Raw genomic sequence first — 11,548 nt, 5'->3', positions numbered from 1 at the left:
ACTGACTGGGCGGGACCGTTCATCTCGACAGACCTCAAACTCCAGCCCTTGCAATTGAGCGTCACGCAGACCCTCGACGGACCAATTCTCGAGACTCGAACCCCCCCGAAATACCGACATCATGAGCTTCGTCACCCGCCGAGCGCTCTCGACGCTCATCCCCCCCAAGGTCAGAGAGAGCCCCTTCGGTTATGGGCGCAAACCCCCGGTGCTCCGATTGATTCCGTTACTAACACCAGATTTTCAAAAATAGGTCGCTTCTCCTAAGGTACGCAGAATATGATGAAACTATTATCCTATGGAGCTTCGTTTTCGATCTCGACGAGTTTTGGATGGATGAGGACTTTTATGGACGATCGACAATGGAGGGAAAATTCGTCATGATGGAAATTCAGAAGGCTGACAGAACTCGATCCACCACAGGCCATTGGCGCTGCTCCTGATGCTATCCGCATGCAGCGTGTCGTCAGCTTCTACGAGAAGCTCCCCCGAGGTGCCGCCCCCGAGGTCAAGGCTAAGGGTCTCCTCGGCCGATACCAGGCCAAGCACTTCGGCAAGAACCCCACTGGCAAGCGTACGGACACCCTCTCTCAAGATTGGATTTAAATGTTGGATTTTGACAGTGATTGTGTTATAGCTATCATTCACCTGATTGTCTTCCTTGTCAGCATCGGTTACGTCCAGAACTACTACTTCCACCTTCGTAAGTATCCCTATCACAGCGTTGAAGGGGAGCTGTTTGCTAATGCTGGAATCATCTAGGCCACCACAAGAACAACGCTCACTAAGCAGCTTAAAATGGCGTTTAGATACCTTAGATGGATCATTGTGTAAGAGGGAGCGGGGGTCGTGTACATATAAACTCCGGAAACTTCGCGGTCGAGCACGCGCCTTGGCTTCCCCATGTATCTCTAACAAGCAAGTGATGTGACAATGCCATCACGTTTTTGGTTATGCGCTGTTCTTTGGTTCTACGTAGTGCTGTGCCTTCGGAGCGGAAGCTTTCTGTGTATCCATACCTCTGTCAGAATTGTAAGCTTTTTGTGTGGTACTGCATTCTCAAGCTCTTCCGCATTCTGCACAAAGAGGCCGACCGATATTTGAGTTGCTAAATTTTGCACGTCAAGAATTCCTCTTGGCTTTCCTTCAGGTTTATCAAGTCTGCACAACCTGCGATACTGTAGTGTACACACTAATCACTTTCAACATATCATGTTATGGTGTAGATCAGCCGGTCATCGGAGTAAGCATAAATCCAGTCTTGACAAGGTATAGACATATGTATACTCAGTTAATTAAGTGAATGAGTTGGTCTGGACAATGAAAAATATAACATGACGTTAAACTGCATTGTTTGCAGGATGTGAGGTGTCACCAAAGGAAGCCAATTAGACACCTAGTGTACGTACCAAAGCCTATTACAGAGGATGCACTGCTCGCCTTATTGACCTATTTTCATGTAACAGCAAATGCTTAATGACATCTAGTGATATTGAATGACTCTCATGATTATTGCTATCAGGTTCCTTGCATCCAAAATTAGATGAGATCAGACCCTTTCTGATCAGCTGAGTGGCCGGTAGAGTCATTCGGCTCCATGATGACAAGCCATTTGATGATACCCCTAAGCTCCAGGGCGTACCGGCCTTGTAGCTGGTAGCTAGCAGCTGGAATTGGTCCCGGCAGCCCTGCTACTGGCAGTCAGGGGCCGGGTACGGATGGCCAATCCCAGCCCCTTATCGTTTGGCTGCTAAGCCTAACCCAGCCTCCAGCATCACTTTCGGGTCTCTGAAAACTGGCGTCTGTCTGTCTGGCCTTCCACATCACAAACACCAGTGCATCAGCCGCAGTTACTCCGGGTACATTGAAACCTCACCTTACACCTCGCAACTGACACGCCTTGCAGTTTGGTGATTTCTCCTCCTCATATCCCACCCCCGACTCTTGGATCGAGCATCGTATCAAATACCTCGCAATCGGACGAACGAAGATCGCCTTTCTATACCCGTAACATCCTCCGATCCCCACTACCGATACTCGTGCCCTCCCCGCCCCGCGGTGTCGCAACTGATCCCGACTTCGAGATCCGACGTTTCGTCTGCCTCTAAACTCTAGTCCGACCAGAAATCGACGAGACTAGGCGGAGAAACTCATCAAGAGGGCTTCTTTTGCTTACCCCACGACCGGCGCATTCTTACCACGTATGATGGCAACAGAGGCTGCCGTTGATAAAGCTGCCGATGCCACTGCCTCTCAGTCCCAGCCTGTACGTTTCATCTTCCCTGCTTTGCGAAAGTAAACTTCCAACCGTTTTGTTTTTGGCGAAATTGGCACACTGCGGCCTTTTTTGTTACCTGTTCGAACCTAGAGCTTCAGTTAGCCGAGCTGCTGTAGCTAGCCTTACTAACAGACTTTCTCATGAACTTAGTCGCCCGACGCCGAAAATGTCGACTCCGTCCGCTCGAATTTGAATGGCAGTGCCGGCAACGATGACTACGAAAACAAGCACATTACAAGCGTCGAAGATCAACTCACCTCCGCCGATGCTAGTGCCAGCGGAGGTTCAGATACAGAGGCATCACGCGCAGATGCTTCAAAGACGAAGGATGGAGAGAAAGTTCATGGCCGCGCAGGCTCCACAGTCAAGAAGCCTGCCTTCAAGGCTGTCTCGGTCAATAAAACATTCCTCGCAGCAAAGGCGACTGCCAACAGTGCTGCGACCAAGGCCGCCGAGAAACAGCCTGCCGGTTCCAGTACGCCCCCGACGACATCGGCAACCTTATCCTCTTCAAGACCTCGCCTTATAGCAAAGACCGGTAGCAGCACTCGCGATTCATCGCCTCGATTTTCTGGTGGTGTGAATGGGGGAAAGCCCGGTAGTGCACCTGATGCAAATGCAGTTTGGAACAAAAACCGACGTACGTGCAACATCCTGAATCAGCCGACTTAATGAACTAACGAAATTGTAGCTGTGCCGCCGCCTGAACCCAAAAAGTTCACCGATGAGGAGCTCAAGAAGTATGGAATCCACATGGCCAGTCGTTTGAACGAAGATGATGCACAGGGGCAAAACAAATGGGCAGACATCGACGACGACGATGAAGACTGGGCCCCTGAAGCTATTACTTGGGGAGATGGCACGAAGACGACGCTCCCTCACCCAGACGAGCATCCACCACCGCCATCAGACAGTGGTTCTGTTGCGTCCAAGGGCAAACCCCTCGATAAACCACGGTCTCCAGCTCCACCTGTTGCTGTGAGCTCCCCCCTGACGAAGTCGAGTAATCTGGCCCAGGGCAAGGGTTTGATTTTGAAGAGTGGCTCCCAGGAAAAACCAACTCTTGTTGCCAAACCTCCAGCTCCCCCGGCACCTGTCAAGTCCCCGTGGGCGCCTCTACCTCCGGTCGAGAAGGCTTCACCTATTCCAGAACAGGCCAGTCTTGCTAGACCGCCACATAATAAGGGCATGACTCCGCCGCCTCCAAAAGAATTTGCGGCGGATGATTTCAATCGTTGGAGAGACAGTTCATCTCACGGAGGCCGGGAATTGTTTAACTCCCATTCTGGCCGCTACGAACCTGTACACGACAATCGACGTGGTTCGATGAGAATGGAACAGCATCCAAGGCATCATCCTTCCCTATTACAGCGACCACCCCAACCGGATTATCCAGCTGAACCCTCGGGTGCTTTCCAGACCAATAGAGTTTCTCAGGAACCTCCTTTCGCTAGAAGACGAGGATCATCTAATGTTAGTGGCGGAAGTGGCTCATTTATGCAGCGTATGAATAAGGGAGGTGAAGTGCCCCTGGCCCCTCACGAATTACAGGAAGGCCGTAGACCGTCTTTCGTTGGTTCCGTTGATGGCCTCGTCTCCCCCAATCTTTCAGCCTCAGCGCATGGCCCACCAAGGGGGCAACATCATTCTAGCTGGATGCCTCCTCGAGGTTCTCCAAATCCTGCCTTTGCGCAACCACACCACCCTGCACCTCTTCCTGAGCAAGTTGCCGGTCCACCCCCTCCCCTTCAACCTGCTAGCGAAGAGGTCGAATATCAGAAGAAGCTCATGCGAGAACGTGTCGAGTTAGCTAGGAAACGACGCCAAGAAGAAGAAGCCCGTGAGGAAGCTGAACGTCGGGAGCGCATTCAGAAAAAGTTGGATGCTATGGGGCCTGCGCCAGAGAAGAAGACCGAGAAGAAGGAGCTCGCAGAGAAGTCTGACGATGCTTCACACCCAACACATATTCAACAACGTGACCATAGTAGCGCGGCAAACCAAACTCCTACACAATTGCAGCAGGATGGTGACCACTCCGCAACAGCTTCGTCAGCTCGACAGCAACCTCAAGATTCTGATGCTAAAGTTGGACACACTCAGGGCACAGCGCCAGCGGCGAGGCGTGTATCTCACAGCCAAGAAGCCAAGCCTAGTGAGCTTTGGGGGGCAGCTGCAGCATCACGCCAGGACAGAGCTGTGTCAAATTGGGGTACAGGTTCGCAGCCCCGAAGTAATGTTTGGGGGTCACCTAATAACGATCGAGGCCTCGGTAACGGCACATTCAACACCGATATCGGTCGTGCACCTCTGGATAATCGCCCTGGTTCTCAAGGAAACAAGGGGCCATCACCTATCGCCCCTCCCAATAATCCACGACAACCTTCTCAAGCCCGACCTCAACCTCCAGCCCCAATCGGTTCTGGACCTTCACGATACAGCTCCTCTGGTCCTCATCCTCCGGCAGGATCTGATGTGGCAAGCAAGTGGATTACTGCCGTCGGTGAAAAAGATAAACAACTGAGCGCTAGCCGATTAGCAGAGCGGGTTGAGCGCGATCGCCTACTCGCTGAACGTGGTGTTAGTCTTGAGGATGCCCAACCGGTCATCAAAGATACATGGCGCCAGGTTCATGCTCCCGGTGATGGTACAAGACGCGCTATTGGTCCTCAAGAAGCACAGCCAGCTGGCCCCTGGAGGAGCCCTGGTGATGATGCAAAGGAGGATCCTAATAACGTTGGAGTGGTGGGAGGCGGAGTGCCAGGCCAGGCCGGAGCTTCACAGAACCGCACATCTCGATTCTTCCCTACGAGAGACTCGCATGATAGAATCAACGAAAATGAGCCATCGCGATCCAAATCGCCAACCCCCCCGCCACCCACGATGGAAGGCCACCCAGCTTACGAGGGTGATGTTATGAAACCTCATGTGTCGCTTCCAAAGCCTCACCCTGTGGTGAAGCTACCCCCATCTATGGCGACCTCACAACCTCCCTCAAATCGTGTACAGTTCGGCTGGGCGCACCCACCATCCTTCAAGGATGTCGCTCGGGGCCCTGTGAGCCCTAATCGTGCACCATTGACGGCCGGGGAGTCTTCTCAAGAGAAGTGGCAGAACCGAATTAACAGTTTGCTTGGTAATAGTTCAAGATCTCCACCCCAAAGGTCAATTGGCGTCGACCCTGCAAGCAAGAGTGCTCTGGACCATGTTGCTCACCACGACTCAGCCACGGTTTCTCTACCTAGGAACAATGTTTCAGCTCCCGCCCGTTTTGACAAGAGCCTCTTGTCACCTGTCACCAAACCCATGGCCGAGGAATGTTTTGAAGAGCAAGAGATGGGGTCATTACCTCAAATTCGACTACCACACAAGGCCCCCGAAGCCGCTTGGCAGCCGGCATTAGCACCAAACAAGCCTCTGCCGAAGAAATTTGCAGTTCAGCCAACTGTTATGGAACCATACTACTTCTCTGCCGACGTTGTTGGCGGCGGCAATGTTATGAGAATCATGTTTCCTAATATGCAAGAAGCCAGAACTGTCACTATTCCTTTCTCAGCAACTCGAGGTGGTCGAGGTTCGCAAGGACGAGGTGGTCCCAGAAACCGGGGCTCTGGCTATGAACGTCGAGGAGGCAAGCGAGATGTGTCGAGCTCACGAGGAGAGCATCCCCCAACAAGCTCAGGTCGAGGAGGCCGTGGTAGCTACCGCGGTCGAGGTTCTGACTGGGGTCGCGCCCCAAGTAATCCTGCTTCTTTGGCTGCTTAGGAAAGCAAAGCAAGCTGGAGGAAACCGGCCGAGACACCGGCCTGACGCCATCCTCAGTCTATTACATAATACTCGCAGCGCATCTTGTGTTTATCGCTTTACCTGCTGATGCATTGGTCTCACCTCCCAGTACATAGCGACTCCCACCATTCCGATGTCCGTCTTCAGGATATCATGGAATGAGCTTCTACATAAATTGTCTGCACAGCCATATACTGCAGGCTTTCTCAACGTGCTAGCATTTGCTTCTTACGCACATGTTAAACACGCTATACCTTTTTTCTGTTTTTTCTTCATCTCCCTTTATAACACTGGGGCTCTGTTTTGTCTTCATAAAAGCATACATGGCGGGCATTGCTTTTTGTGAAAATGATAAGATGGCCTGGAAGGGGGGACTTGACAGGCTCTTCAAGGGCCACATACAACCCAAACCAATTGAAACATGCGCCATGTTCTCGATGACAGGGGAAGGGAGGACGGCGTCTGAGTAACAAGTTTGATGACCTGCTTTACTCTGGGTCGGGACTGGGTTCGCGATAATCGAATGTGCTAGGTTTTTTCCCCTTCTTATTTTGTACTTCTTGTATGAAGGAGCTGGATCAGATAAACCTGGAAATCAGAAACAGCCGCAACGGACTTATGGAGAGAGATCACTATGATGGGAACGATGAGCGTTTCTACGCCTTGACGAAATCAACGAGTGCGTACGAGGCTCTGTCAGACAGACGATTGATCAATCATACAAATTTCGCGCATTTTAAGTGCCTCAAGTGAATGTCCCTGGTATATCACTATATGGTGCTGATGATGTTGTGAGATGAGATGTAATCGCTACATGTATGCCACACTTATTTGCCATGTTGTTCATATAATGTTTGTACATTAATGGTATCTATCATATTCAACATCCTCGTAACAAGATCCCCTTCTAAAATTCCACTCATCCGATGATACACAGTCGCTCACAATTAGATGAAACAAGTCGACAATGTAGTATCACAAACTCCTAAAACGCCCGTCTTCCAAGGCGTTAAGTCATGACGTGCATATTAGCCTCCTTCCATTTATAATTTCTCGTTTGTTTTAGACAGATAATTAGACTTCCTCGACCGCACAGTTGGGGTGCACAATATACATAATTTGGGAGGGATCTGTTGAAGAGCTTGCGTCACCATCTGTGAGGCCTTCGCCGCGGAGAGCCATGAGGATGTTTTCCTGTAACTTCGAGTCAGTATAAGTCTTGGAAAGGGGAATGGATGTATTTTGCTTACCTTGACCATCTTTTTGAGCACCATGTTGGCGAGAGCCTTTTCTCGGTGATAGTCGTCCTCACCTTGGAGCTCATCCTCCTTCTGCTCGAGGTACCAGTTGACCAATTCATCGCCGTTAACACCTTCGAGGTTACCGACCTCAGCATCGGTAATATGCTGAACAAACATGTTGACCATCTTGATGTAATTGTCGTATGTGATGGTTTGCTTCCTTCTTTCAGGGGCAACACTGCTACGGCCAGGCTGTGTGTCATCTTCCTCCATGACTGCGTCGTGTTCTTGGCCACGGCCGGAAGCAGCATCAGCGGCACGGAGAAGTGTCTCGCTATCTTCTTCGGGTTCTTCGTCGTACACCTCAACGTCATCGTGCTCCACGGAGATGATACTCTGTCGCAGGAGGTTGTAGGCCTCGACAACCATCTCAGAGCTAATCTCTTCCACACAGTTGACCTTGGCAATAGCCTCGGAGAGACGAATCATACTCTCGAGCTGACGGACTGTAATTCGGTACGAGTTTTTGCCCACGCCTCCTTGAGCATCGTCGGCGCGAAGTTCCTTGTACTTCTCCACGAGGACATCCTTGGCCTCGTCAGTGAACTCAGGTCGGAAAGTCTTTGCAAAACGAATGTATCGCTGAAGTTGTTCTGTGCTGAACTCGGGCTCAACAGCCTCGTCACGCAACTGGTGGATACCAACAATGTGCTCTGCCAAGTGGCGGTCGACTTGTTCGTTACACTCGTCGAGGACAACAAAGAAGAGGTCGAAACGAGACATGATAGGTGCCGACATGTTGATGTTGGAGCGGAGGGTCGTCTTGCGGTTGTAACGACCACCAACAGGGTTAGCAGCTGCAAGAATACTGGTTCGGGCATTCAGCGTGGCTTGAATACCGGCCTTTGCGATCGAGATGGTCTGCTGTTCCATAGCCTCGTGGATGGCGACTTGATCTGCGATATCCATCTTGTCGAACTCATCAATAGCGCAGACGCCATTGTCTGCCAACATGAGCGCACCAGCCTCGATAGTAAATTCGCCTGTCTCTTCATCCTTGACTACCGCAGCAGTAAGACCGGCGGCAGACGATGCCTTGCCACTGGTGTAAACAGCACGGGGCGCAAAAGAGCACACGTATTTCAAGAACTGGGACTTGGAAGTAGAAGGATCACCGACAATGCAAATGTTGATATCACCTCGAAGTTGCATACCCTCAGCCGTGCTCTTGGGGACACCAGACATGAGTTGGAGCAGCAGACCCTTCTTAACGACCTCATGGCCGTAGACCATGGGAGCAATAGATTGCACAAGACGGGAATAGATATGGTCACCGTGGACCATTGCTCGCAGGTCCTCAATTTCAGAGGGGTTCATGGACGCTAGAACAGCAGCTTGAGCATCTTCCACTGACTGCTCTCCCTCGTTGGCTGTGTTCTGTGTCAAAGCATTGACAACATCGGCAGCGCCACTGGCAGCCGACTGGCCAGATGTTGAAGTGTCCGGGTTCACCATGCAGGCAAGGAAGGCAAGACGATATGTCAAGTCTCGTACACCCAGAGCCTTGAGACCGCTGATTCCACTTCCACCAGCATCGGCTCCTCTAGGCGCATTACGGTCGTCGCGGATAGCAGTCGGTCGCAATCCTGGAAGGCCGAGTTGGCTGACATCAGGAACGACGATCAGGGCACCAGTGAAGATGCACTTCTCTCCAGCCTTGGCGCGATCAACAATTTCACCACGCAGAATAACGTCCATAGTTCGAGGCATGCTGCCTGTAGGAATCTCGGAACTGTTCTCCTGAATTCGAACCTTCTGCCAATCGACGAAGGTACTGCGACGAATGTCAAGTTGCCAGGCCACACGGTTCTGGCATGTCGAGTTGGGGCATTGGGTAGGTTCTGTGTATCGAAAGGTCTGCTCAACATTTGGCACAACTGTGCGACAAGCCTCGCAGGTGAAAGTAGCGACAGACAACTCGGGACGGACTTCGGATGTTCGAGTGACTGTTCCAGAGATAGAAAGAAGCTGGCCAATGTTGGCGGCTCGAAGGGCACGGACTCTGGAAACTAGAGGCAAGTTGTAGAATGCGATAGAGAAGAGCTTGTCGGTTTGTTGGTGCTCATTCTTGCGGTGTGACGACTCGGATTGGCTGGCAGAGCCGAGATGACTGGCCGCAGAAGTCGTGAGATTGCTCGAGGCTGTGGGCTGGCGATGTTCGCGGAAGTACATAGGCTCGTACTTTGCAATCATGTTGTGTAAAGCAGCGGTGAGAAAGGGGAGGAATCGATAGTATTGGCGCATAACACCATCCGCCAAACTGCCATTCTCCCATGCAGCCAAATGTCTATAGTCGACGTAGAATGTCGAGAGCGAGTATGTGCGCATGCCTTTGATCTGGGCAACATAGTACTTGTCTGTAGTGACAGCGCTGGGTGTAGGCGCGCTTGGCGTTGGGGCACTGATAGGGTCCTCGGCAAAGCTATTTTCACACAGAACGGTTAGGCAACGTTCCATGTGTATAATGAGTCTATGTAGATGCACTCACTTCTCGATGAAGGACTCAAAGTGTTCCTGAACCAGCAGGCCAATTCTGTCCTCAACACGACTGATCTCAGTAGAATTCGGGATCCTTGAGCTTCGTGGAACCTGATCATCCGCAAATCCATCACCCTCATCATCGCTTGGGGCTCCCATATTCTCTGAAGGAGGCCCTCGTGGGCGTGCTGAGGAAGACGAGGGGAAGCCCATATTGCGTCTAGGGGTCGGGGCAGCCCGCGAGGGGGCATCCGACATCATGAAGCCGGCATCGCTCGAGGGAGTAGCCATTGCGGCGCTTGAATTATATTGATCGTCTGTACCGGTTTGACAGTTGACAAGTGACGATGCACGCAATGGTTTGGTTGACCGAGTCTTGGTAGATGAATTGATTGTTGAATGTCGAGGGGAGATTTTAGTTGCCAGGGCAAAGGCACGGATGCTGTGTGGGGTTATCCCTGGCGCTTAAGCTTATTACGGGGCGACGCGTCAAAACACGTAGAGGGGCTAACTACGTGACGCGACTTTAATTGATTGCATCCAGAGTTGACCAATTGGCTCGCGCTATCCATGTATCATCATGAATTATCGCGATGATAGATAGAGATGATAATGAGGATATAATGTATCTCTATATCTATAGACTTTTGCGTTTAGAGTCTATATGATAGCAAAAATACCAAGTTTATCCAGATTCATGCCAATATCGTGGCCCACAGTCGAAGCAGCCATTCGTGTTGCGAAACATTAAGGTATCAAGCGAGTATGGCGCAGACGTGATCTTAACAATGTATTTGAGCCTGTTGCATCATGAATACTAATACCATCTATTATGTAACATCAGGTCTTGCTATGAAACTGCACCATTAAATCGGTAGGGCATGGCGTTGGGACACGAAATTCAAGACATTTTCCAGGCGGTCTCCGAGCCTGTTGAAAATTGCTTGTCTTCTTCTCTTGCTTGTCATGATAAAAATACATGAAAAGCGAGGCTATTACATGTCATAAATGTTTCAATGTAGAAGCAGTTGTGGTTATGCATTTCAGTGAAGTTTCCAGCTTGCCCATTTCCAGTTGTTATGATAGATTCAAAAGTCACTCTTACTATTATTGTTCGTCGGTGATCGCACAACTCTAGATTAAAGGGCTTCAGCAAGCTACTGTATGAGTCACATGAAGGCTCTCATAAGCACCTTCTCTGGACGCAAATATAAAGCGGAAAACTAGAAGAGATGGAAGTGCTCCTCTTCCGATTTGCGTGGTCTAGACTAGATGAAATTACTTGATGCATCTATATCTCGAAGACTGTGTTTCTATAGCATCGTGACGTATTCTACAAGCTAAAGTAGGTTAAGATACAAAGCATCCACAACAAAATATGTTTCGCGACGGTAAATCTCCATCAGGCTATGGGTGCTTCGCTGCCTGCGCTCGCAAATGGTCTTCTGACTTGCCTACCATGCGCATACAACTGAGTCATGATCAACGGATCATATGCCAAAGCGGATAGCCAGCCCTTTATATCGTTTACCCAAAGCCATGGGTACTAGATCCTTTATTCGAATACCGATACGAATGGGCTCATACTTTCAGCTGCTTAATATAGGCAAAGAAACACAATGGTGTAAGAAATACAACCCGAGATCCACTCAGAATTCTCATTTGTAACTCAAACTCAAATCAAGGAGCAAGGTCGTCAAAGTTAAGT

At 50.4% G+C, this 11,548-nt stretch overlaps 3 protein-coding genes across 4 annotated transcripts; 2 read left to right on the top strand and 1 right to left on the bottom strand.

The window, feature by feature from the left end:
• Positions 1 to 5: 5 nt before the first annotated feature.
• Positions 6 to 1,189, top strand: FOXG_10433 (F-type H+-transporting ATPase subunit F). The gene is made up of 5 exons (XM_018389770.1): positions 6 to 169; positions 254 to 268; positions 424 to 574; positions 638 to 703; positions 763 to 1,189. The coding sequence occupies exons 1-5, from the start codon at positions 122 to 124 to the stop codon at positions 786 to 788; spliced, it is 306 nt and encodes a 101-aa protein (XP_018248100.1). The 5' UTR covers positions 6 to 121; the 3' UTR covers positions 789 to 1,189.
• A 586-nt stretch (positions 1,190 to 1,775) lies between these two features.
• Positions 1,776 to 6,968, top strand: FOXG_10432 (uncharacterized protein). Of its 2 annotated transcripts, XM_018389769.1 has the most exons (4): positions 1,809 to 2,266; positions 2,429 to 2,918; positions 2,970 to 5,439; positions 5,502 to 6,968. In XM_018389769.1, exons 1-4 carry the CDS (start codon positions 2,204 to 2,206, stop codon positions 5,518 to 5,520), a joined length of 3,042 nt encoding a protein of 1,013 aa, XP_018248099.1. In that variant the 5' UTR covers positions 1,809 to 2,203; the 3' UTR covers positions 5,521 to 6,968. The 2 variants fall into 2 exon arrangements, with proteins under 2 accessions (XP_018248098.1, XP_018248099.1); XM_018389768.1 differs by having other exon boundaries at positions 1,776 to 2,266; positions 2,970 to 6,968.
• Positions 3,374 to 10,262, bottom strand: FOXG_10431 (minichromosome maintenance protein 6). Its single transcript, XM_018389767.1, has 3 exons — positions 9,851 to 10,262; positions 7,312 to 9,784; positions 3,374 to 7,255 (listed from the first exon to the last, which is right to left on the bottom strand). The coding sequence occupies exons 1-3, from the start codon at positions 10,129 to 10,131 to the stop codon at positions 7,136 to 7,138; spliced, it is 2,874 nt and encodes a 957-aa protein (XP_018248097.1). The 5' UTR covers positions 10,132 to 10,262; the 3' UTR covers positions 3,374 to 7,135.
• Between the last annotated feature and the right edge of the window lie 1,286 nt (positions 10,263 to 11,548).

Source organism: Fusarium oxysporum, chromosome 7 (assembly GCF_000149955.1).
Source record: "Fusarium oxysporum f. sp. lycopersici 4287 chromosome 7, whole genome shotgun sequence".
In the NCBI taxonomy this organism is placed as follows: Eukaryota; Fungi; Ascomycota; class Sordariomycetes; order Hypocreales; family Nectriaceae; genus Fusarium; species Fusarium oxysporum.
The sequence above is the reverse complement of the archived record's forward strand: the minus strand, read 5'-3'. Positions and strand labels throughout refer to the sequence as shown.